Here is a 27,786-nt window from a genome sequence, read left to right on the forward strand (position 1 = left end):
ATTCCCCAATTATTCTCTTGGGTTTTTATGCGACTCAGACGTCCTTTACGACCTAGAAAACGCAAGAGAAAACGAGCTGTTAGCGTAGATTTAGAGGATATTATCAATAATAGTGGGACCTACCCGTTATGTGAAAGTGAGGTTTCCAACGAAGGTGGTTATGAAAACAATGAGCAAAGCGGCAACATTAACAAGCAAAGATTTAAAAATATGTCAAATGCTGCAATAGATGACATAATAACAAGGGAAGAAACAATGAAAACCAAAGAATCCACCAAATGGGCACGCCGAGTTTTTGAAAGTGAGTTTTTTGTTGTAAAAATATAATAAGTACAATTATATGAAAACCCCCAAAAAAGTGTGGGCTATTTGTTAAAATTTCTCGCAAAAACGATTAAAATAAGTGAATTAATTAGCTGGCGCACACACGTTTACAACCAACAACGACATATTTTTCTCAAAAACGTACACCAAAATACAAATGAAAATAATTTTTCATAACTCATGTCAGTTTATGCCGTTTTCTTTTAATAGTTTGGTGCACTTAAAGAAGGCTTGCTAAGAACCTCCACGAAATGAGCAACAAAGAGCTTGACCAAAACCTCCGCCACTTTTACGAAGAAGCAAGAACAAGAGAGGGTGCATTATATTCAAGATCGTCCCTCCTTGTATTGCGAAATGCGATCCAAAGATACTTCAACAACCCATCATTAAATAGGGGAGTTTAAATCACCAAAGGGACTGAATTACAATCGTCAAACAAACTCCTGCAGAGTATGATAAAGTTAAACAAACGCGAGAACAAAGAAAACACAAAACACAAACCTCCATTTCCAGCAGCAGACCTTCAAAAGTTGAAGTCGTCAAATACAATTTACAATTAGGATGGTAACTCTTGCTTCTATTAAGGGGGAACTCTTTTGAAATTCCTTTATTTTCTTCCATCTTAAATTTCCTTAAACTAATTAGTGCTCAAGCGCACAGTTTACTATCAAGTTCACGTTCTTAACTCAATATTTAGCCGGGAAGAAAAATAAACGGCCGCCATAAAAGAGGAAACTATATTTGTATCAGGTAATTTAGTGCTAACAACTGAGCTGAAAACGTAAATTGGCCACCGTAAAGGGTAAAAAAGTTGACATTTTGAGCGTCAGCCCTTCGTCAGAGCGATTGGAGGAATTGTGGGTTGTCTGTGGGTTTATATACAGAAAGTGGAGCTACGCTATTGGTGGGAATGTGGTGACGAGAAAGCAGGAATAGATTAGTTGAATGAAAAGCGCTCGTTGATTCCGGGGAGATTAAGGGTGCCGATTTGGAAGACAAATTTGGAAGACAAATTTTTGTTCAAGTGTTTTGCGGCTTTCCGATCTGCCTAGATGTAAGGAAAGGCCGCAAACTGCCATATGCTGTTTATAATGATTAGGGAGATTAAAGTGTCTGGTGTTTCGTTTTGTTTAACGTTTTTAACTCAGTTGTTAACACTAAATTACCTGCTATACTCTGCCACCGACGCAGCACCACAGTTTCTTTAGAAACTTACCCCCTTTATTCATTAATACTTGTATCGGTGCCTTAAACTTTTTTCATTCTTCAATATTTTCTTATAATTGCGCGTCCATACGAACCCAATACATTTTAAGGTAATGTATTACACTTTCTTTCATATTCAATTTATCATTAAAAGTTTTTTTGTGGATTAGATATGGGATTTAATGGCCCATAAACACTTGCAATGATGAGTATATCGTAACGTATATGGCCTGAACATGCGTATGGGAGAAACAGTTCATTTTCGTGGTGAGATCGATCGTGAGAGTGTAACTGTTTCAGGGTGTATTAACCGAAGATTAGACAAACTGATTCATAATCAGGGAATGACCAACGGCGATCGGAGACGAAGATATATCTTTTTAACTCTTGACAAAAAACTTCATTTTTCATGCCAAATGACTAAAAAGTTGAGGAGATTTTCCGCGATATGCTTTAAGATTGATAACAAGTGTACTGACTGACAGACTGGACGCCTGAAGCATTCGTACTGTCGAGGCTGAGAAAGGTTGATCTTTTCAGAATGTCGCCCTTTTCTGTTATTTATCAGTACTGACCTCTTCGTATTCTAGATATCAGATATGTCCAGAAGTAGAGATCTGCTAAAACATGACGCAAACGTGGGCGTGATATTGTTAACTACTTTGAGAAAGTGCGCTCATGAATATAGCGTCTCAAGTAAATTCGTATTTTGCTATTACACATAGCTTGCAGTAATGAATAAGAAACTCAGAAAATTATGATGCACAATATTGGTCAACATTGTGGCAAAATACTTTATCGCTAAACCAGACTCTTGGGTAATTGCTTGTCGCCTGTGCTCGTTTGTCTTTTCTTTGTCGGAAGAGCAGAGTATCAATTTTATCCAAATCAATAATTTCTTTGAAAAACATTTATATTGCATTAATAAACCTTTTTCAGGTGTACATTTCTAGCATGTTTGATAGGAAAAGTCTGATTACGTAACACCACATTTTATATTAAATTTGGAGATTACTTGTGAGACGGAGTCCAGAATTTCCAGCGGGGATGGCATTTTTACTTTTGTCATTTGCTTATCCCATGCTAAAGTTTATTGCCCGGAGGCGATTGTTTTACGTCCATTTATTTAATATCGTGGTGTGTGGAATATTCCTGAACATTGCAAGTGTATTAGGACCAGATAAAAAATCAGCTGTCCTACCAGGTGCTGAAATATATGATTGCCGACTTGTGTGATATTCCTACGAACAAGGCAAAAATTGGAATCGTAGCTGATAAAATTCAAACCGTCTATAAATTTCTCAAACATCCAAATTTAGAAACACTTTAATAATGATCAACGATGGAAAGATGTAGTGGCAATTCTCCAAGGTCGGCCTCATTTAGCGCTCTGGGAAAGAGAACTGCCATTATTACACTTAATCATCACCATCAGGTTAAGCTTGCTCGGTATTCCATGACACGCTCCTTCCAGCTTTCTCTGTCTTCCATTTCAGTTGGTAGTTCTTTAAGTCTGCCTCGTGTGTCATCCATCAATTGGTCAACGTAGGTTTTTTTTTTTTCCTCTCGGCTTATGTCCATGTAATCCAGAGTAATACATCCCCTGCAAGTTCTTCTCATCGCCAGAAATCAAGGACATTTCGAGCCCGCTAGCAATTATCAGCGGTATATCGTATTACACTCCGGAACAATAGAATATCAAGAAAATTCAATATGCCGGCGATCACAGCTGGATCTGCAAAGAAGAGTGTTTCGTACCATGACTTATACAATTTGAGCACCGCAGATCTTATATTTGATGAAAAGAAAAAGAAAAGAAGACCTGCAAGTAAATCTTTGGGATTTTTCGAGGCAGAGCGATGACATGATGTCAGAATTTTGATTTGCTTTAATTTAATTTTCGTGCTAAGACTACTGAATTTGCATTCGATGCCTGGCCTATTTTTATTCTGAAAAGGACCGAGAACTAATTTATTTCCCTGCAAGAACATAAACAAATATGGCCGACGATTCGAAGATCAGCGTTGCTTGTGTTTAACTATTTCAGTCGTCACTTACCCAACATGGAAAATAAGGGATATTCTTGCGCGTTGGGAACTTTTTTGATGGGAAGAAATGGCAATTTTGCAGGATATTTGGACGGTTCGAACTCTGTAGCAGTCAATTCGATCGAGAGCAGTTGACTTTATTGATGCACTTTCCTGTAATAGGCGAGTGTTTGGGATGGAGAACGACGAATTTTGAAGAACTGTTTGGCGACCTAGGTCAATAATCAATGACAAAAGAACTGGCTCAGGAAGTAAGTGGTTTTTATTTATCGGGTCCCTGTGAGGTTTGATGAATAGCAGAATCAGTACTGAATATGTCTCGATGGAGAGCAGACGGGAACATGAGCTCCTGATTGTTATATTTTAGAAATTTTACAAATTTCCATACAGTTTCTTATATTATTTGGACGCCATTATGGACGAAATGTGCAAGCGCCGATGTTTACTGCGCCAACAATGCCCTGCGAATCTCATCCTTTGTTGCAGTATCGATTTACTGATTGGCGGGATGTGGCCGTAGAGCTTTTCGTTTGTGGGGTGATCCTTCCACGATCTGTTTAAGGCAGTGCGTAGCATTCTAATGTATGCTCCGTCGATTTTCTTTTCCAGATATTGTTAAGGTCCAGGAGACTGAACCATATAAAAGGACGGTCTCCACTCCTTCTCGAAAGAAGTTTCTTTTCAGGTTGTCTGGAAGGTTTGATTTCCATATCTTATCCAGTTGATTTAGAGCATCCCACACCTTTCCCAGTCTACTGTAAACATCATGTTCAGTAGAGGCGATGTAGCCTCAGGTATTTAAAATCTTCCACCTGCTTTATCTTATCACCACTGAGTCTCTTCATCTCTTATGACACATCTTGATTGAAGCAGATGAACTCTGTTTTATCTGCATTAAGGTAGAGCCCTATCATCTTTGTTGTTCTCTCGATGCTGTGCAGCAGAAATGTCGTATCTTTTAGGACGTCAGCCAGCACTTCTAAGTCCTCAGCACAGTCTGTATCTGTTATTTTCATAGCTGGGTCACGTTTGCTCTTCCGCTTTGCAAGGGCAAAGCCAAGTTCATTGTTCTTGTCCAGAGCTTTACGCAGTACAAAGTCAAGACATATAATGAATATGCATGGGGCTAGTTTATCACCTTGGAGGACTGCAGCACTGTTATCGAAGAAGTCTGTGTCTCCATCAGGAGAGCGAACCATAGAGCTGGTGTCATGATACAGTATCATGATGGCATCCACTGTTTCCTTGGTTATTCCATAAACGGATAAGATCTCTGTCATCTTTCCGCGGTGGATCGAATCAAAGGCTTTTGAAAATTCGATGAACAGGAGAGCAGCTAAAAGGTTTTTTGATTTAATGTCCTCCAAGATACATCTGATGGTGAGTTTTTGTCCTGAGGTTGATAGGTTTATGCGGGACCCGTTTTGGTTTTTTCTCAAGACTCGGTCGAGATTGGGTCTTGTTCTGTTTAGGAGCATCAGGTTGTAAATCTTTGCTGCAATTGCTGTCAATTTTATTCCGCGGTAATTCTTGGTGATCACGAGGTTACCTTTTTTGGGGATTGGAAACAGGCATCCTTCTCTCCGTCTATTTATGGGATCTTGATTATATACATTATTGCAGAAGTCCAACAATAATGGGTGGAAGTCATCTATTTTCCAAACCTCAGCAGGTATCAACAGTTCCTTCATAGCAAAAAATTATTTTTTTTTGTCAAGACTGGAGTTATTGGTGGTTTACCAAGAAGGTCTTGAAAATGCTGTTGCCAAAGATTTACGCGTTCGTCTTTATTCGATGCTTTTAGTTTGCCTCTGTTACTACGTTTCCTTCCTCTTAACCGTCTACAGTTTTTCGTGCAATAGCAGACCTTTGATATTCTGATTGCTCCGCCCCATAGGTTTCCTTAAGTGCGTCTCGGGCATTACCGAAGTTCGTGATAATTTCAGGTGTTGGTCGAGAGTCATTCAGATATGCGGCTTCATGCAGACGTTTACGTTTTTTGGCAAATTTTCTCAGTCTCCCATGGTGTTCATTTCCTGATTTTGAGTTTCAGTGGGATGGTGTCTGCGGCTGTTTCTTTGCAAACTAATTCAAAATGGTTGTATTTTGTGTTAGCACTGTGCCTATACTAATAAAGACGCAACTTCATAACTTGCATCGTTATTGTGCCTCCCTCGTTGGGAAATTGACAACATGACCGATTAGAGAACAGGTTTTTTCTAACTCTTCTCCTCTACGCTAAGATGACTAAATGGTCAGGCATCATACTTCCGCATTATAATCAAGAGTACGAGGTGTGCGGCAAGAAGCCTTTTGAGCACCTACAGGCGCAAATAGGAGACAGCAATTACAATTAGCATAGGTAAACACATGATTTCGAATGCAATTTGGAATGAATTAGTATGAGTTAGTTTTTTGACGACTAACGAAATTGCACAAGCCCGTAGGGGGAGTGCAATTGGTACTTTTCAGAAAAATTAACAAGCGATTATTTATTCCAAACTGCACGAGAAAATCATGGGATTACGTGTTAATAATATACATGAAAAAATACGAGACAGCCTAACATAATTATGCAGAAGCAAAGCGCTCGCATCAAGTTCAAAAATATTTTATTCCAACCGTGTGTTCGGTGAAAACAACCGCGTACACTCAAAACAATAATATACAATGATATTTTCACATCTTTAAGACGCCAATAAGTTCAAATAGGGGTTAAAAAGTTAAAGGAATTTTTCAGTCTGTGTCCGAATCACTTTCGATGAAATGGAATCGTCATTTCCGAGGTTTAACCATGTTTGTTTTAAATTTAGGCGTAGAATTGCTCGAACAAAGTTTTAAGCTGGGTCGGCTCGTAATTTTCCATTTCCCTGGCAATTCCCTTCTCTAAACACCACTTTCTCCAGACCGACAACTAAAAAGCAGTGCTTTTTACAGTGTTTTCGTTGTTAGAGCTGTTTTTCAGCTGCTGTATTGTTGTTGCGGTGGCGAAAGAAAACCTACTTAAAACGCCGGCCATCGTTTCGCTCGCGAATTTTCAGCGCATTCAACTGTTGCGACATCCAAGGCTCGCATTTGATTGGCTATTTATGACTTTCTTTGATTATTGACCAATCAGAATGTCTAGTTTGTTACTTCTTTGCACTGAATTAACCCTCTTATGCATTGAATTACCTGAAAACTGCATATATCTTAACCAATCAGAACATAGTGATTTTTTCATGTATATCATTAGGAGTAACATGACATGTTGCGCGCTTATATAAACAACTGAATATTATAGAAGAAGAGGAAGAAAAAGAAAACACTTCAGATGCTTACGTCAATGGACAAATATAGTTTTCATGATGGAGCCTTTATTAAAGCTAGAATATTGAAGGAACGTTGGATTAGGCTATTCAAAGATAAGCAGAAGTGTTTTTCTTCTCTTTTTCTTTTCCCAATAAACTGATCAGTTTTAAGAAAAGAATGAAATGGATAAATAATGATCATAGCGCGCCTGTAGAGGTATTTTGGGTTATTTCGTCCTCGAAGCCGGTTAGATCAGGTTGTAAAACATAATAAGGCCCACATACCAAACTTAGATATTGGTGAACAGGACTGATCGAGCACTTTATCTGCTGATAAAGAAGGCTCTTAGAACTCAAAAACACAATATGGAGGTCACTTACTTGTACTCACTATCAAAGGATATGTATTACATTGTGCACCACAGCTTACCAGACTCTTGGACTCATCAAAATACGACACAAAGGAAGAAAGGCATCGACGTTTAATTCTAATTAGCATCGATTCGACTTGGTTATTTGTCAGGAAGTGCTCTCCCTGTCTTTTCTTATTGACACAGTCTGTTTTAAGAAACGAGAGAATTGTTTAACTATGAATATGTTAAGATTTATGAAAAGACATTGATTCAATTCAGACAACCCAATATCGCGTAATTTACAGAACTTTTTCGCACCAGAAGTAATGTTTTGGTCAAATATGTCCTCCCTGTTGGCTACATCAAAATAACAAAATTTGATATTGATGAAAAGGAACTCTTGATCTCTTGATAAAGTAGGCTCCTCTAAGGCTATCACGTAATATGTAAATCATATTCTTGTTCTTGTTATAATAAGGTACAAAATGTACCATGCACATAAGCGTGTGACCCAGAAGAAGGGAGGACTTCGCCATGAACAGGTTCCTCCTTATCGCTGTGTATGGAGCGATTCTTGTTATCGCTCTAACATTTAATTTTACTACGTGTGGAAACGGAAACAACATGACAGTCAGGAACGATTCTATGGATGAAAATCCTACAAGGTACCAAATTTAAAGTAGAAATTCACTCTAAAAATCGTATTTTATCACCACCAATTAAGCACACAGATAAGAAGAAATTTCAGCCTCATCGAGTTTGACTTCAACCGGGATTAGAATAATACTAAATAGGCTCTATCAGTAAATAAAATGTTGAAATAGCCTTCCTTAGAAATTATCATTCTTTGTGCGGTAGTCAACTTAGTTAGCTGAGGTAGTGACGTTGCATATGTGTAGCGAACTTGTGGCGAACATCCAGTGAAACCGACGTAAATTCATCATACTCCCAGAAACTATGTTAATTTGAGAGATGACTTCTCCTGCAATAGATAAACCTTGGACAGTGCAAGTCTGCTAAGAAATTCGTCGAAGAGCGTAATATTGCCTCACCGTTCAAACGCTTGGAGGTGACGATATCGAGGTCACCGGAAGGATATGTCGCTAAGCTGGAACGATATATCGCTCAGTGTAAACGAGACATCATTGGGTGGCATGAATACCTCGTTGGATGTAAACGATATATCGAGGAGGCGAAAATGATATATCGTTGAGCTGAAGCGATATGTATCGTTTGGTTCAAAGGATATATCGCTGAAAGAAAACGATCATTCGCTTGGAGCTAAACGATAGATCGGCGATATATAACAGCTGCAAGAACAGTAACACTGCGATACGTCGCCGATCTATCATTCCAACTGAAATATTGTTCAAATATTGCCGATATATCGGAATTATCGCAATAACGACGATTATCGTTTGCGCAGTACCTTAATATCACAAAATGGTGGCGATTTCAACCGAGTGACTAACTGAGTTGTCTCTATCATAACATTTCATAGCGATTCAGACGATGCAGCACGCCCCATGATTCGCCGCAGCCGCAGTCGATCCAAGAGTACGTCGCCGGGGTAGAAATGGCTTAAGTATGTCAAACATTTGATATCCATAAGGCCGGTTACTTCTAGGTAACTTTCCTTCGAAACATGGAAGTCAATTCAGCTGGGGTGGAGCTTTGTTGAGACTGCTTACCTCTCACAAAATTAGCGTTGGTTTGATTACCTTACCCGATGTCACATTTTGATGTAGTCTGTTTCCGTTTCCCTTAGGTCCTCCAACGGATTTCATATTGTCATATTGGTTCAATGGTTTTCGTAGTTCCACCCACTTCCCCCTCCTTCTCCTTCCTAACAAACAACGCACCAGTAATTCCAAATTAACTGAGCCTTATTCAATGCATAGTTTTATGCGACTGAGTTATTTAACTGTAACTCGTTATCCGGTCGCACAAGCAATAATAATTACTAGACCATTGAATAAAGCGTATTAATAAGTTATCCGCACATTTGCAATTTAAGATATTCATTACACATAAACTGTACACATGGGGACCCTTCTATGTGCTTTTGATTATTAAATTTGTCTTTCATTATATTGGTTCCTTTTGTATCAACAGATTTATGGGGAACGTCCAAACTCGAAGACTAAAAGAAAAATTTAATCTTGGAAATCCCTCTCTGCAGTAATGCGTAGCTAAGACAAAAAATATTTCTTAGGCCCTAGCTAAGCTTAAAAATAGGTTTGTTTTCCTTATATCAAACCATTTTCTTTCACAGTAATGTATACCATTCCTAGGTAAATTTGGTTTAAAAACGTAAGCAATAAACAAGAAATGTAATTCACATATTTTTGTGCTCAATAGGATGAAGCTTTCCTTTCTTTTTCAAACCGTTTTGACCCCTGGTATCGAAGTCGTTTTCCTACACCGTCTGACAAGATGTCATCACTTAACTGCGACAAAATAAAAATTGTATATTTACTTAGGCCCACGGCCTGATTAATACACCCACTATTGACACTTTTAGAATATTCTACGTAAGTCTCTCGGTAATAAGAGCTCCTGTTCTTCTATTTTCTTTGACTGAGAAGTGATAACGACAATCCTTTCTCATTTCAGATAGGGGTCTTACTAGAGTCTCCCACCCCTCCCCCCTTCCCGAAAAAAAAAAAAAAAAGACCCATAGATTTACTCTCTCGTTTACTTTCGCAGCGACATAAACGTACGACACTTGAGTACACATTTTAGTGCTTGCGAGTGGTTAACTTTTATGTAGTTAATTGAAGCATGTACTACACTTTGGAAAGTGTTCTCATTTCCCCCTACTGTGTTTTCGGTTTTGTAGTTCCGTGTTGCGTCACATTTCCAACAGTTTGTTCCCGCTTTTCTCACGTGATCCAAAGGAATTTATGCCGGGTTGAGAGTTTTCTACCGTTCTTCCTTACAAGCAAAGGGCCAAATTCTACATTAACCGGGACTCATCAATAGCAAAGCATGTAAGGTTAAACGAACACGAGGCATTATTAATATTTGTGCTGATAAGTACAGGCTATTAAATAAGAAAGCTTATCTATGGGATATCTATATTATTGCAATTAAAGACATTCTTATATAAATAAACCTACACTTTACACTCAAGGACCCTCCGAGGGGGCTTCTGGGTATCAAATCTGTTATTCATTTCAATTTCTTCCTTTTATTGTAACATATTTTAAAAGACCGCCCAGACTCGAAGACTGACGGGAAACTTTGATTCAAGTATATTAAAGTATGTTGTTTCAGTCTCGAAATTATGCCATGCAAGCTTACGTACTTACGTAACAAGAGAATTTGATAAGAGGGGGAAAACGTTAGGTAAGTTTTATAACTTTGCTAATAAGATACATGTGAAAATTACTCAGTTCTGATTGGTGAAGATAAATGCAGTTTTTAGGTAATTCGATGAAGAAGAGGGTTAATCCAGTGCAAAGGAGTAACAAACCAGACTGAACATTCCTCGAACTGTTTAGCCGGACTATGAGCTTTCTGCGCTTTAAAGATGTGAAAATATCCTTGTATATTATTGTTTTGATCGTGCGCGGTTGTTTTGAACGAATGCACAGTTTGAATAAATTATTTTTTGCTCTCGATGCGCGCGCTTTGCTTCTGCATAATTATGATAGGCTGTCTCGTATTTTTTTTCATGTATATTACTAGTACGTAGTCACATGATATTTCTCGTGCAATATGGAATAAATAAGCACTTGTAAATTTTTTCAAAGACCACAAACAGTCTTTGAAAAGATTACTTACTCATTATTTGCTTACTCATTTTAAATTGCACTCGAAGTCATGCCATTACCTATACTAAAATAAAAAAAAATAAAAAAACAAAAAAAAATTATTTGGACAGGAGACAATTCCCCAGAGAGCAATAAACCATAACTCTCGTCATGTGGATTATGGCAAGTGGCAAGTGTATTAATCAGGATTTTGGGTTTCGTAATTTTCCTTACTCAGGAGACGTTCGTAATGAACTTAAAGAAGTTCCATTTTAGTTCGCTGAATACCCATGGCATATTCGAATTAAATGTACACCAGGCAAGCTATCAATATGCTCAGAGGTCTATTTAATGATGAATGGCAGGATTTTTTGATAACGAATAATCACAATGTTCGTTTTGTTCAGTGAAATACTTCTCAGTTCAGCGTGCTGTCGATGAATGCTCTCCGATGTTGATCAGACTGCAATCGACTGGTATTGTGTTTCAGTTTGATATCATATCGCGAATAGTCTCAGAAGAAAAATGCAAGGTAGCAGACAGGTTTTGCAATCCTAGCTGAATAATTATAGAATTGAAGAGGAGGTACGCACTTCAGTAGATAAAAAAGCGCGTTATGGTTATTGCATGGAAAGATCACGCATCGGGGAAAAAAAACTTGCTAGTATGTTTTGTGTCGAGGTATAATATTGTAATGCGCCGTGTGGCTCTACTAACGAGTCAGGGTGAAGGCAGACAACGCCACAAGCGTATTTCTCCTGATAGCGATGTTTGTAATGGTCATCTGCTTGCCATCTTCTTCCATTGGTTATGAAGATTAAGTAAACACACCAACGTTGAGGGAAGCTGTGAAAGCTTTTGGCGTGGAAAACGGAGAAGCTTTAAGGTTTTTAAGTTTAAAGGAACAGTCTGTCGAGAGCTGACTTAAAAAGGAACGACGAATATCAATAAAACTCTAGAGCTCTTTGAGTGCGACAAAAAGACTTGCTTTAAGCGCTCACGTTTTATGGAGTTTAATACTTTTATTTTACTCGGGAGAAAAAAAAATGTCTGACTATTTCCTCTTGATTTTACTCAGTACTTGGTCACAATCGGAAACGATTGCAGCAAGCAAGTGCTTCAAATATATAGAAATCGAAGAGGAAAACGAAAGTTCAACCCTAGAAAATATGGTTTTCATATCATGAATCATGGAATCGCAAGGGTCATGGATCTGAGTATTGGACTGCATGTAACATCAAAATCCGGTGGGGGGGGGGGGGGGGGCTCTCAAAAATTCTTTCCCAGTTATAGCCTATTCTGTGGCCTATTTCAGACCCCATCCTAGTCACTTAAGTCGCTTTTTTTACTGCGATTCTTCCCATTTTTAAATCTCTCCTTACCACATTTTTTTCCTACCTTAAAATCCCGAAAACGTACGACCATATTCTACGGAAAATTCAACCCATTATATTCAATCCAGTCACGAAAAAGAGGCCTCATCCAGCAGTGCATTCCCATCGGCCTTTTATCAGGAAGCACCCCCCGCCCTCGGCAGAACAAAACAAAAGAACTTTCGGGAATCCATAAGTTATCACTGGTTTACTTTCGCTGCAACTTTTCATGGGAAGGCGGAGGTGGTGCCTCCAACCTTGGCTGGAGCAGGTACTTATTTGTTTCGCCTATCAGGGTATGGTTTTAGGTGGTCTAGAATCCGTGTCATCATAAAAAAAAAAAAAAAAAAAATGGTGTACAGTCTTACTTGCTAGCATTTTGTTGCGTGATGAGGATGTAACTTTGGCGTTGCCCTGTGTTTGTGTGCCACCCTGCACCCTGCCGTCGCAAAGGTGGCTAAAGCTTTTTCAAGAAATCGGTAACCGAAAAAGCGGGTATGAACAAAATTCCCTGCTGATATGCAATGGATTTCCGTTTTTCTATCCCTTTTTGTACGCTAAGCAGGGATGGCGTTTTGATGGTAAGGCTCACCTCTTAGGGTTTGGCTTTAATTACCATATCTAGTGTCATGTTTTTATTCACCCTGGTCTAAGTGCTCCTAGGGTGCCCGCGGATTTTTCTTCTCTAAGCAATTTTCCTTGGTACCTTCCCCTCCCCCTTTTCTGCACACCAACCCCCCCCCAAAAAAAAATGCAGTATAACCGATCTTATTGCACGTAGGCTTTTAAATTGGTTCCAGAACTGTTTCACGTTACCTTTTTAAAATAATATAATTTATTCATCGCCTCCTTTGTTTTTACTATTTTTCCTCCTGAATAGAAACATAAGCGTAGAATACTATAACCTTTCTGTTTTAAGAAAAGGTGTTTTTATGTCTTGTCTTAAACTTGGGACAAAGAAAAAAATTTTGAAATGTTCGCGCATTTACATTTTGTTTAGAATTTGTTACTTTTATTTTGAACAGATTTGTAAGGATCGTCCACTCCAAGACTATCAGAAAGTTTCGACGATATAAAATCATCACCGCGATTTTACATGATCATGATAGCTGCACATAACAGACAGCGGCCCAATCCTGATTTTACCCCGCAAAATAACTTTTCATGAATATGTAAACTGTTTGGAGTATTTATCATCCACCTTTAACCTTTTTTTGTGTTTACACAAACCGACATTTAATTGATACCTATTCATCCTTTTGTGTGATAGCAGGAGGTGAGAATTTTTTTGCAGTCGTGTTCTGCTAGTTTCTTTCTTTTTTTTTTGCTCAACAAGTTACGTGTATTCAATCACGTCACTGACGTTGTCAGATTTATCTACCAAATTTTAGGGCAACCAAATTTCGCACTACGAAAGTTGTCCTGTTTTCTTAGTTTACATAAAGCGCTGCGCAATCGCCTCCCATAATTTTCTTTCGCGCTATAAACCAGTAGGCGAGGGAGAGCAAAGAAAGTTTCTCTTGCCGTAATAATGCTTCTTAGTTCAAGGCGTCTTTGAGATAATCACTTAACCCAAATAACTACAGTGAAATTTTCTGAGGCTTGTTAGGATTTTTGTTGTGTTTCAGTTTTTGATAGAATATGCTTTCTTGAAAATTTTAGTGATGAAAAGCGGCAACGGTAGAAGAAGATTTTACTTACATTCCGATCTAGAATATTGGTGAAGATGAGCACTTACCGACTTAGAGAGGCCTCTTAAGCTATTTACGTTAACATGATCACGCCCGTATGATATGGAGACCACACGCTTCTATTTCCTGTTGAAAAATTATGTAATGCAACTTGAAGCTGTAGTTGAGAGCCAGCTTCGAGGTAGACTTCGCCATGAACAGATTTCTTCTTATAGTTGCGTTCGGATCGGTTTTAACTATCAGCTTGGCAGAATATTTCGTTGATTATGAAGATGAAGAAAACAAAGAGGCAGTGAAGGAAGCTGTGAGTGACTTCGCGTGGGAATATCCTATGAGGTAATGATTTCAAATGAGACTCGATTTAGAAATTCCGTGCTTTTGTTTTTTGGTGTAAACAGACGTAAAGCTAACTTAAAATTTAGTGGCTAAATAACAGCAAAATAAAATGATGCATTCTCTAGGCGCCTTTTTCCTGGGAGAGACATACTGCTACTGCCGATTGTGTTCACCTAAATATAATTTTCATGCTTTCTGCCTGAATATGCATCACGTCATAAGATCACTAAAATTCACTTGCTTTCAGTTATCGAAAAATTTTTTTAAACTTTCCTCAAATGTTCCTTACCGATATACAATTAAAAAGATAAGTCACTGGGCTTGATTAGAAGATAGAATGGGTCAAACTTACCCCATTTGTGCCTGTACTGGTACTGATCACGCAGTCATTTCATCGGTTCACGGTACATTTTGCTGCAGCCGGAAGCAAGGGTTTTGAAAGTAACACTTGATAAGCAGAAAGTCTCGAGCGTATGGAACAGTTTGATATATATTTTATGTGAAAATCACGCAAATTTGAACGACATCGACTCAACTTGTTCGTGAACGCTTTCTTTTTATTTTTTTTTTCTTCGAATTATTTTTTCCGCCGTTGCAGTGGTTAGAACCGAAGGTTAAGCATTTCAATCAGTTTTTAACCAGAAAGCAGATAAAACTACTTAAAAATAGTATCTGCTGCTACTTCCGCGCAGTCACTGGTCGAGATGACTACGTATAAGAACTCTTATCAATAAAGGGCAAAATTACTGAGCGCTGATTGGTTGAGAGAGAGGGCATTTTTTTCTTAATCGAGGGCATTTTTAGTAATCAAGAGAGGGCATGATTACCTGTTAATGATTGGCTAATCCGTTGCATTGCTAATCCGTTGCTTCCCAGATAAAAATAGACTGCGCGCGTGATTTTCCTTCGTATAAATTTTGCCCTTTATTGATAAACAAGTAATCCCATGAGACCTCGTACTATTAAGGATTAATTGCACTTGAGTTTTCAAAATTTTCCAAATTGCCCTCGTCGCCTCGCGACTCGGACAATTTTGGAAAACTCTCGTGCAATTAATCCTGAATAGTACTTGGCCTCATGTGATTACCTATACTAATAATCTGTGAGAATTGTCTTTGGTTATCTTTTGTGCGGATTTATGAACAAAAACAGCATCAAATACAAAAAAAGCGTTGGGTTTTATTCCAACTCAGCTTTGATACACAATTGGTTACCCAAAGTTCTTGGGCATTAACAATGCAAAACAGATGTATTGGATCATTTGTCAATGCCTCTGATTCTCAACGAATGTTTAACAGTTCGTTCGCGAAATAAATATCTAGAAGGTTATTCGCTCTTTGTTATTTTCCTTATCAATCTTTTCTATTATTTTTCTTTTGTTTTTTAACAGGCCCCGGTTGTTCGAAAGCCGATTAGCGCTAATCCACGATTAAATCGCCCTAACCCAAGAATAAAATTTAACCTACGATTAGTTTCTGTTCCTGAAAGCGCGATTAGCACTATCCCAGGGTTAAAATAAAGGTTAACTTTAACACACCTAGCGAGGTGGATTAACTCACTAATCGAGGGAAAACTTTCCCCAAACAAAACAAAATGGCCGACTTATTACTTGGCGGATTAGGCTTAATGCCGGCCCCAAGAAGGAAAGATTCAGGCACCACATGAAAACGAAAACGATTTTGTCAATCGTAAAGGGTTCCATTCCATAAATTTGCAAGCAATTTGCAATCACAAAGGTAGGTAAAATACTCAAACGTCACAATTAGTGTTCTATAAAAATTGCAAAATAACCTTTGGCAGGGAGGGGTACTCCCCTTATAGAAGGTTTAGATTGAGATTTCTAGCACACCAGCTGCTATGGGGTTGCATTGTTGGGAGTTACTAGATTGCAGTTTCACATATTCAGGAAATGGGAGTAGTGATAAATTTTTTTTTTTTTTTAATATTTTTTGAGTCAAATGGTATAGGTGGAGTTTGGTTTGCAAACACACATAAGGAAAATTTACCAAAATTATCACACCAATATTTTAGTGACAGTATAAAAAAGTGAAAAACATAGTAAAAAAGCAAGAAATAATGTGGGATATTTGTGAATATATTGCTCAGCTAATGACCAACAGAGTGCAACAATCAGCAGGGATTTCAAAATGATGCAGTCTCCCAAATTTCATAAAACAAATTAAACAATGAAAAGGTTTTCCAAGTAAACTAAATATTTGTATCAGTTACCTCAGTTCATCATAGACACAATTATTGTTGTTTCTCTTTGCAGTACATTATTGTTATAAACTGAGATGAGATTTTCTACATCATAGGTAAGAACTGGTCACATAACTTCTTTGCTGTTTCATTTTAGGCATGTTTACCAACATTGTAGCACGATGGCCAGGCAGCACCCATGACAGCTTCATATTTAGGGATTCAAGAATTGGCCAACAACTCAATATCCAACACCAGTCCCTGGAAGATGGTTTACTGTTGGGTGAAAGTGGTTACCCTTGCAAGCCGTACCTGATGACCCCTTACCTGAATCCAGTCACTGACAAGCAGCAAGAGTTCAACAGTGCCCACAAAAGAACAAGAGTGGCAATAGAACAAGCCTTCGGCTGGTGGAAGCGAAGGTTCCATCTGCTTCATTCTGAGATCAGAATGAAGCCAGAAAAAGTGTCCATCATTATCGGAGCATGTGCAGTTTTACACAACATTGCAATTCTGAGAAAGGAACCTTTGGATGGCTATGCTGAGGCTGATGATCAACCTAATCTTGTTTGCTTCCGGGGTCCAGAGGATGGCAAGGTCATCCGAGACCAGATCTGCAACACCTTTTTCTGACAATTTTTAATTTTTGTATTTCTGCCTTATGCAATCAGTTTTGCTCTTAATTTAACTTCCCATGAAATATAAAAAATTCATATATGCATTTAAGGGGTTTCTGGTTAAAAAAAACACATTATAATAAGTTTGACTCAAGAATCTGTTTTATTATGTCAAAATACATTTTGAGAACAAAATACATTGTGTATGTTTTATAATAAATTATATGAGAACAACATTTGCCCAAAATATTTCTTTAAGAGGACTTATTACACTATTCCTCCTTTAAAATGAATCGGTGTTGGGAACTACAAAATTTGCATTTAATGCAGTTGCGAAGGTTTGGTTTGCATTGACCTGTTGCTCTAGAAGATGAATTTGCATTTTCAATTTTTGTTTTTTAAGATTCAACATTTCCTTCTGAGTACACAGGCATTCGTACTGCATTTTTAAAACATCGCCATTACTTATCCTTTTTGAAGGCATCCTCTGTTCATCAGCCTTGGCTGGTGAAGAATGCATGTCTTCATTAAGGCTCAGACAGTCTTCTTCAAACACAGTCTTCGCAGACTCTGCTGGTAAATGAGCATCTTCTCCTACAAAATATTTCAAGCACAATTAAGGTTTCACTCAGGCTCAAAAAGTGTGAATTTAGTTTTATGCATCACATAAATGAAATAACAGAAGGAGCATCTCTCCCGCAAGGAATCTGAGGCTTAAACATGTAAAAAATAAATTAATCAATTTCATAAAATGAATTTGTGTACTGGTAGACTTAACTCAGTGAAATCATTCACGAAAATGCTTATAAAATCTGTAAATCATGTACCAAAAGTTAAGCTTATTTTAGACAGATAAAGGGGAATCAGAGTAAATCGACAACGAGAACCGTACCACAGTTTAGTGATCGAAAAAATAGGACATGATAACAGGTACAACAACAAATTATTTCGTCAATCACAAACATAAACAAAGTTGCGTCAAAACGAAATAATAAAAATTAGTTATTTATACATGTAATTAGCCGATCGTAAATATTTGAAGAACACTCCTTAGTACAAGATAAATAAAGAAACAATAGGAGCACTTTGTGTTTGGCAAAACGAATTTTAACCAAATTATAAACCGTATCCAAGACATTCATCGAAATCAAAGGTTTTTGTCTCACTCCTCAGATCGCTTTCCAAAATGACGGAGCTATGCAATCTTCGACATATGAATTAATCAAGTGAAGCTGAAATTTATATATATGTCTGCTAAATTACTGACAGTCCGTCATGAGCGTTCGTCTATATTCAGCTTAAACAGGGTTTAATCGAATGCAACCCTATAAATGCCGCAAAAGCAGAAAACCGGTTTGGAGTTCTCCGTAGCAGCCTTCGCTTAGTGAAGTACGCTCATGAAATGTGACGGGATAATAAACTAAACAAGGTAAAACTTGATTAATACAGTTACGGATATTGGAAAAAAAAATATGCAAACTTATCTTTTCCTCCCTTGTGTCCGAACATTTCGTATGCTCAAAGACGGGAAAGCGATTGATAAGCTGAAAACCCCCCCGAAACAACATGGCCGGTTGACTGTCTACAATTTTAAAATTTTTGGTAACCTAGAAACAATAGAGAATTGTTTACAAACCTGTCTCAAAGCCAATCAAACCGCTGAACGCCGGCGTGTCCTCAAGCACCTCAATAATCTCTTTGCTGGCAACACTCGGCGACTTTGGAGCCCGACCACCTCCAGTTATCTTGGTCTCCCTCTTGAATTCTGCAAATTCTTTCTTGGCGATGCTATGGAGATTCTTCCACTTGTCTTTTACCTCCGTGACTGTTCGCTTGGCTGTTCCGACCGCATTTACCGCTTGGGTTATTTCTTCCCATAGCATTTGTTTCTTTTTGTTGGTCACAGCATTCGTTAATTTGGATTGGATTAAATCGAGATTTTTTTTGACATTATCGGTGATGACTTCAATCTCATAAACTGAAAAATTCTGCTTTCTTTTTCTGTCTTTCGTTTGGTTTCCACTTCCATGTGCACTCTCCCTTTCCGCCATTTTTTCCCTCCAATTTTTTTTTCGCGCGTAGCCGCTAGCTCTTAATAACCGGTTTGATTGGTTTAACCTCAGCTTAATTGTGGGATAGTTAATCAAGGGATAAATCTGCTTTCAGGAACGTTATTTTAAACCTAGATTAGCTATCCTTGGGATAAGAAATTTAATCGTCGATTAACCTCTAATCGAGGGATAATTTAATCGGCTTTCCAACAACCGGGGCCAGAACAACAAGGTCTATCAGGGGCCCAGTTTTAAAGACTGATGGGAACTTCAGCTACATAAAACTATCCAAGCAATAATGTTCACAATGGAGTAATTTTACGAAGTTAAAATTTATAGTAAATGAACCTTAGGAACGTAAATCAAAGGGGCCTTGATTTGAATGTCAATAAAGTACTAAGTTTTGCATTTGTTTACTATAAATTTGTGATCATTATTATATTGCAAAAACTGTTTCGTGGTTATATATTTCTTAACTTCGTTACCGAAATCAAATAGCAGGTTCAAAATAACTTCACAGGAGAAGTCATAGAACAAAATTTTGAATGTCTGACGAAATAGAGGAAGTCAGGGAAGTTTTTCAAGTGCGGTTCATGCTAATGCATTATCAGCACTGCTATTTGATGGTTCTTGCATCACTATTCGACATACTTTCTTAAGTGAGAGAAAGACTGAGGTTAATGTGGGAGAACCATTCACTTGACAAATGACTAAGCTTTCAATTGCAGTTTTTAAAACTTTTCTTACAACCCCATGCTGTTTTATAACAAAGCCCTGGCCTTAAATGTAATCTGTTGTTTTCGCTATGTTTTCTCTTAAAGAATAATATGCATAATGCAGTATTGTCTGTTTCGGAAATCTAGCCACACTTTGTTCATTCGTTAGGTCGAAGCAGGACGAAAGATCTCTCTTTGGAAGAAACTAAATTAACAGCCGAAACCCAGATTTGGGGTCGTGGGATATAGACGATAGCTAGCGACTCTATGCTAGTGCACAAAAATGTTCGTAATTTTTAGGTCAGTTGTTTTATTTTCATGCCAACATTCACACGTTCTTCTCGTCACAGTTCAGGTAATAGATCTACGAAAATATTATAGCCAGGATAGACATAAACTCAACCAGTCTGGGCCATAGACAGTTTTGTCTATAACATGACGTCACGGTCCAATTTTTCAAAATTAGGCTAGCACCAGATTTTAGCCCCGTATTTTTGTCTCTGATATTTCTGGAGCCTAGTACCAGTTTACTTTATATAGCATAGAAAGAGTTTTGCGTCAATAGCAGTTTAAATGGCGTCGATTGAAATGTGTGGGAGAAATCACAATTTGAATTTGAGCTGCGATGACATATTGGGGACGGTTGAAGACAAACATGCTATCAATACAATGTAAATTTAAGGCATGTGTGATTTTTTTTCGGAAGAAAGAAACATATTACGGTAAAACTCCATACATGTGCTACCCATTTATGAAAACAAATGTAGCGAGAACGTTTGTTTAATAAGTCCGCGTGCACGGCTTCTGTTAGTTGTCGATTTCTCAGTATTTCTAAAGGTCCTTTTGTTTTCCGTTTCAGCCCAAGGATGATCTTATCTCCTTCTTGAGAAAAGTCTATCGACTTAATGATAAAGGACTGTCGATTAAGACGGTCTGATAAAAGCTTATTCAAGACTGAGCTTTTCTCGGTTTAATTTAGAAATAATATCGACTAGGACTCTGAGAAAATTCATTACAGGAAATTGCAGATGACACTGAAGTAAATATGTTATTTCATCATTCGCTACCTTCCACGAAGTGTCTTTTCCACATGTCTCTGGAAAGGGATCGAGTTTGATTTTTTCTTGCGGATTTCTCATCATGAACAAGACTGCCCTCATGTGAAGAAGCTAGAGGGCACCTTTGTAATCAAGCAAACAATCAACCGGCGGCTAAAGCTGGTCGAAGTGTGTTCTTTGAAATTCTTACCACTTTTGATACGAAACATTTCTTTTAACATTCATGTGGAAATTTCAGATGAGATTGCAGTAAATATGTTATTTGATTGGCCACTACATTCCACGAGGTGTCTTTTAGACATCTCACCAGAATGGTATAAAATTTAATAGCAAACACAGCGAGCAAAATATGTGTTCATGCAACATGTAGCGGGGCGCTAGAATAGAGATGATATGTCTGTCGAAAATGAGATTTGTAGTACAGTAATACAGAAATGAATAACAGAAATAAAGTAAATGATATCTCTTGAAATTTTGAATTCTGTTGCGCCGCATCCTTTGCAGTACAACAAGGCCGCCACGAGAAAGCTAGCAAAGTATTGTCCCAATCCTCTCTCGGTCACATCAGTTTGTTTTGGTTTTGTCAAGACCAATCATACCAAAGGTAATGTTAGAGACAAAACTGTTCAGAAGTCATTTCAAACACTAAAGCTGAGAAAGATAACAGAACTTTAAGTCAGGTGGAAGGCTTCTGATATGCTTTAACCAACACTGTTTAACGTGAAGTTTCCGAAAAGAACAGATGGGAGACTTAAGAGGACATCCGTGCAAAAATCAAACAAAAAAGAAATTTTTATGGCAAGGGTCAAAAATTCAAATTGTCTCAATTTTGCACACGAGTAGACCCTAGTAAGACAAGAAAGGCTGTATATTTTTTTTCCTCAAATGTATTTTAATTTTCGAGAAAAACGAACTTTTGGCTTTCACCCTCTGGAATCAACGAATCGGGTCATAACAGGTGGAAAATTGAACACTTTCACTCGCTTTACAATTCAAAGATATTATATCTAGGGAAATCTAATCAACGTGAGCTCTTTCATAGAGTCTTTGTCTTCTGTACAATGTAAGTTGTGTAGGAATTGGTTGCTTAGAAGCTTTTGGCCATGCGAAAAAGCAATATGCTCTCTTTCGTTACAAAAAAATGTCGGTGAAGAAAACCTCTTTGTTCACCATGTGCCATTATTCAGAATTCCACAAAATTACGTATGTAAACTTCTGAAGAAATGATCTTCAAAATGACGTAAAGTTTTCTTTGGGCAAATGTTTTCTCGCGACGCAGGAAACTCTTCTAAGTAGCACACTTAAGACATAAAATCACGCAATATGCTGATTGCGTGACCAAAGAGTTAAGGAGCATTCCTGCCTTCGAAATGACTTCGGATCGAACAGTAGAACTTTTACAGAAACAAATGACATACCTATAACCAGTTTTGTTAAATTACTTTGCCTTTTATCATTTGAAGTTTGTTTCTGCAGAGATGTTCCGCCATCGTTCTGTCTAGTACGATTATGCACCAGTGCCAGTAACGGTATACGATTGAAAACTTTGCTGTTCTCTTGCATACGAATCTTAAGTTTCTGCCCATTGTTTAACTTCCTCTATGTGCTTACCCGTGCCTTTAACTAGCACTCGATAAAGATCAACAGAGTTTTCAAAAGGAGGTTTTTGCAAGAGTTAAGTGGACTAAGTAAGGGCTTGCATGACCAATTAGCATAATTGCAGTTATGGTCGCTCGGCGATCATTTTTTAAAATAAGCACAATTACGTAAAAAAGAAAAAGCAAGTCTAAATATCCATTTGGCTCTGATTTTGCCTCTATTTTTACCCAAGTTGATTTATTTTCTGCTGGAGTGAACGCAATGTCTGTTCGCTTTGTAATGTATAGGCAGGAAAATTAAATTTACAAAACTTAATTAACCGCGAAAGAGTCAATATCGCTTGTCTTAACTGTCACTGCTCTTAACAGCAAATAACCTTTTCGGTGCTTCTAACAAATTTCAGCTTCTTTGTTCGGTAAAAATACAGTTGCGAAACTTGTCAGCAGGACTGTACACCAAAAAATTCACAACTGACAGCAGCTGCAGGGACCATCAAACATTGTCATTCATTCCCCATTTGCCTGACATTGGCAGTCCATGGCAAGGCTTATTAGAATATCTACATACGGCTTCTTCCTCTTAACGTTGACCTGGGAATTATCGAGTCCGAAATAAGTACAAATGTCATTTAACACTTTGAATGAAAAGTTTTAAAGCTTAGAATTCTTAACTAGTTCACAAATACTGTAATCGTTGTACAAGATTGGATGTGCGTGCTGAATAGAAATTTCAGACGTCACCTTTTTACTCATTGCTTCTGGCTGGTTCTCCTTTTCTGCTCTGATTTGCTCAGGGTCATCGCTCTGGTTGACCTCTTGGTGGTCGAGACTTCGCTTTGAGGCCAGACGAGAAAAAAACTAGAAATTTTCCTGCTTGTAAGAAACTCAGAGCAGTCAAATAGCTGCTTGCCGTTTTCGTCTTTCTCAGACCTCATTAATCTTGAGACACTTGCAGCATCTGCCTTTTGTCCCGTTTGTTCTCCAGTTTCAAACTTGGCTATCAAGTAGTCCTTTTGCTTATCAGTGAAACGAGTATTGCGAGAACGACTCTGCTTTAAGGCCCATCCCATTTCAAGAGAAGCTACAGACGATGACGGGTGAATTCCGTGTCCAGCAGTTGCGGCACAGCACTCGGTCCCTTCCCCAGTCTAGAGGCATACCTTAGCACGGCGCAGTCTTAAAGAGTTATATATTCAAGAACATATTTGTGTCTCCCACATTCGAGATGCTTCTATAATGACGAATGGCGTTGATAGGACTTAATGCAACCCTTCTCCAAGCAGAAAAAAATATTTTAGTTGTGGAATCGCGCGATTCTTCACTTGAATCATCGGTACCTTCATCAGTGCTGTCTTCATGCTTTTGAGATGTTTTAGCAAACTCAGCTCGTCTCGGCTTGATAGGAACAAAATTAGCATTTATGTTTTCGCTTGCTGCACTGCATTCAAGTGTCGGAACTTCGTCCTGGTCAGGAGTATGAAACTTGCTCCAAGGAATGAATTTGCCTCTTCCAATTTTGTAGCCGGATCTCCATACTCTCACACCTTCCTCGCCATACTGAACGTTGTTAACAAAGCTCACAACATCCTATTTCACTGGCTTTTTGATGGAAGACAAAGGAGGCCTGTACAACACTGCTTTTAATCCAGAAACACCTCCAAATGATTCTACTGCCTTTTGCATTTGAGATACCGACTCTATATCGTGGCCTGAATTCAAATGAATAGCCATATGGGATTTGATCTTTGCAGCTTTCCGATCGCAAGATCCCTTCCCTCCTTTGGGATCTGAAAAATCCATTCTGCGTAGGAAGAGATTGTTTTGCTCTGCTACTTTGCTGGCTGTAACCAGGGTTAAAGCGCAGTGGTAATACCCGGCGTTGTCTTGTCTAAGATCGGGATAAATGGATTGTAAATGAGGCATGACATCCTTCAGTCGACGAAAGACGTCGTTAAGTATGGTAAGAACTGCAGAACTGTCCTGGTTACACGTCTCAAATAAGTGTACAAATGTCATCAACTCAATCTTGCCATCATTTCCCTTTCTCGTCGCAACCGTGATATGCCATGGCAGATCTCTCTTACCAAACCAGTCTGTTTGTCTCTCCCTAAATTTCTTTGGCAGATATTTCATTGCCTGGTCTAAGACCAGTAAGGCAGAAGTTTCATCCAGCTCATCGATGACGTCTTGTCTGGACTCGTCCTGGTTTATTGAACGCTGTAAATGCGCTTTTCTGGAATTTATTCCTTTTTTTGGACTGTAAAGTCACAAAGGCCAAATCTTCTTTCGTATCGGTTGTGCCTCCCACTTCCTGTACAGCTCTCTCGATTTCTAGAGAGATCAGGGCTGACATCCCTACAATCATTTGGAATTCTGTTGGTATTCTGGCTCCTTCGCCAAGCTCAGAACGGTGGAATGGAAAAATTGTTAAGGCGTTTATATATTTTGCACTCATGTAAAAAATACCTACTCGGGCAAGGTTAAGTTCACTCTCGTTCTTAACTCCGGCAAAACAGTAAGCACTTTTATGACCCTGTACATCCTTATTGCACGACACCAAGGGAACCACCTCAAATAATTTACTCCTGTCTTGTCGGTCGTACGAGCAAGCGCTTCCAACTATAAACTTGAATGAGCAAGAAGCTTCCATTTCATTCACAAGCAAGACTTCCGATTCAAAGGGGGCGGGAAATAATAAGTTTTTTTAATTACATTAATTGTCTCGCTTTTAAGGAGAAAAGTCAACAAACACCATAGTTTTACTCACGCAGAAAAAAAATAACACGAGTACAAATTTAGGGAAACTCAGAGCTAAATGGATATCTAGACACGTTATTTATTTTCCTAGTATGTGTACCTATTTCAAATGACGTCGACCGACCCCACTCGTAGGTCCAAATTATCCTGTCACACGAGCACGACGACTCGTACCGCACTTATGCCAATTAGGTCATGCAAGCCCTCACTAAACTCCTGCAAGGGCCTCTGTAAGGTAACATTTTGTAGATTTTCGTTTTCCATAGGCTAGTTAGAAGGCACGGGTTAGCAAGTCAAACAAGGGGCAGAAACTTAAGAGAGCGTCTCTGTAAGAGCGGTCTGGTCGATTTTGCTTGAGACACAGATTTCGCTCATTTCTTGTGTATTGTGAGACATTCATGTACCTATACTAAAATCACAATCCGTTTGATCGGATCTCTTTATTTTTCAGAGTTTTACGGAAATTAAATTTCGCTCGACCGAAGGCTTGTCGTGACACTTTTCAAGACATTAATTTGAGACAAGTTTGGAGGACGATGTACAAAAAACTACGGAACTCAGCAAAAAAAAAAATAGCCCAGCCATGTATATTGACGCTATCTTATCTACTGAGGCGACTTTGTGAACATCATGTTTCAATCAAGGAAACAGGTAGACTTGAATGACACCGTGTCGGTTCGCTTAAGTCACACACGCGATAACCGATCAAATTCAAGGTAAATTTTTGAAAAAGTGAGGCGTTCTTAACTGATACAACTAAGATAGTTTGGAAGTAGGTGCCATAGAAAAAGAACCTACAGAAAAAAACTTTGCGGCCCGACCTTTACGAAAACTTTATAACTCCGTTAACTTACCTAATTTTCAGCAATCTCCAAGTTTGGCTGGCCATTTTGAGGGACTCGTCAACATGAAGCGTAGCAGATATAAATCAAGCAGGTAGATCTAAGACCGCCAGAAATACATACGAAAGCAATTCAAATGAACTTTACTTTCAATTCAAGCGGCAAAATTTGAAATTGTCCGTTAAACTTACCATTCTTACATCCCCATGCAACCATTTCTTCTAACAATTAAAAAACTACAACTTGTGCTCGAATTCCCCTCGTCGATTCCACCGCAAGAAATGACCTGTGCCACCCCAGCTTCGACTCGAATGTGAAGTAGGAATCAAATAACATAGCTGCTTCATCTTCGAGGCAATATCACGCTGGTAGTTTGATTTTCAGATTGACAAGAACGGTGATCAGGAGGCGATCGTTATGTTTACCTCATAAACGTGACCGCTGACCAGCCGCTGAGTGAAAACAGTGTAGCGCGGGGTGGGGTGGGGTGGTTGGCGGGCTTATCGTCATAAGATATTCGAATGCATGCTTAAAAAGCTTTAGGACTCCCAGTCTAAACAGTGAAGGCATGCTTCGTGGTACAGAAAACTTTCATTTTACTCTTATAACTTTCTCCTTTAAATTAGAACTGGTATTAATTAATAGAGTTATCAATATATTTTTAACGGTGGTACCTTTTTGCTTATCATCAGTGGTATAAGATAAGGTGTCTTGTCCACCAGAACTTTTAATCATGCCCCATTTCTCGGAATAAACACTATACTTAGAATGTTTGTTCTAGGTCATTTTTGCTGTTCCCAAGAATATATGCAAAATGATAGAGATTTGATTCATTCAGCTGGCACGTTATTCTAAGTTTTGGTGCGTGCAGGTTCTTTTTCTATCAAAAGTCGCGCGCAACACACCGGAATTGAAAATTCGTCGTAAAATCGCACGAACGTTAGAATGAGTGTAGGCAATTTGACTTCTGGCGAGATGAAGTGGATGGTTTAAAGGACTCCCTGAGATTTTCTCAGGACCATAACTGAGATATGTTGATAACTATGATAATCGTCATTATTAGCGGACGGTGCTTTCTTTTACCTATTGTTGTCATCATTATCGTTATCATACCGGAAGAAATATAAAGCCGGCATGTTGCCTTACCTTACTACACAGAAAATTTTTCTATGTTTTTCTCCCCTTAGATCCTGGAAACTGTTACTATTAAGACGATCAACAAGAAAGCCTTAATAATTACTGAAAATTTTGATTAACAGAATGTAAGAAAAAAATCGGTGGGGAGAGTAATTCGCGTATCTTATAATCTGAACGATAGTTTTCAATAAAACAAATACCACTTAATTCAATTTACTTTAGTGGTCTTGTGTTTAAAAGTGGCGTTTCTGAGGACTGTAGATTCTTCTCTGATTCTTCTTGTCTCAGCTAAGACTCACTATCATCAACTTTTTTCTTGTGCTTCTTCCGGCATGGGACACAGAGAGCTGAGGTAAGCGATTGCAAATTTCTCAGTTAAAGTGAAGCCCAGTAGCATCCATCAGAAATTGACAACCGACATGCACTGTTTAC

At 38.4% G+C, this 27,786-nt stretch overlaps 1 protein-coding gene and 1 long non-coding RNA gene across 2 annotated transcripts; one reads left to right on the top strand and one right to left on the bottom strand.

Moving 5' to 3' along the window:
- Window positions 1-7,682: 7,682 nt before the first annotated feature.
- On the top strand, window positions 7,683-9,704 carry LOC113682611 (uncharacterized). The gene is made up of 3 exons (XR_003447291.2): window positions 7,683-7,886; window positions 8,723-8,806; window positions 9,337-9,704. It is a non-coding gene; the product is annotated as an uncharacterized LOC113682611 (long non-coding RNA).
- Window positions 9,705-17,335: 7,631 nt separating this feature from the next.
- Window positions 17,336-19,246, bottom strand: LOC149039866 (uncharacterized). The gene is made up of 2 exons (XM_089183197.1): window positions 18,832-19,246; window positions 17,336-17,789 (listed from the first exon to the last, which is right to left on the bottom strand). Exons 1-2 carry the CDS (start codon window positions 19,244-19,246, stop codon window positions 17,479-17,481), a joined length of 726 nt encoding a protein of 241 aa, XP_089039323.1. The 3' UTR covers window positions 17,336-17,478.
- Between the last annotated feature and the right edge of the window lie 8,540 nt (window positions 19,247-27,786).

Source organism: Pocillopora damicornis, chromosome 9, assembly GCF_964200805.1.
Source record: "Pocillopora damicornis chromosome 9, jaPocDami1.2, whole genome shotgun sequence".
NCBI classification, from domain to species: Eukaryota; Metazoa; Cnidaria; class Anthozoa; order Scleractinia; family Pocilloporidae; genus Pocillopora; species Pocillopora damicornis.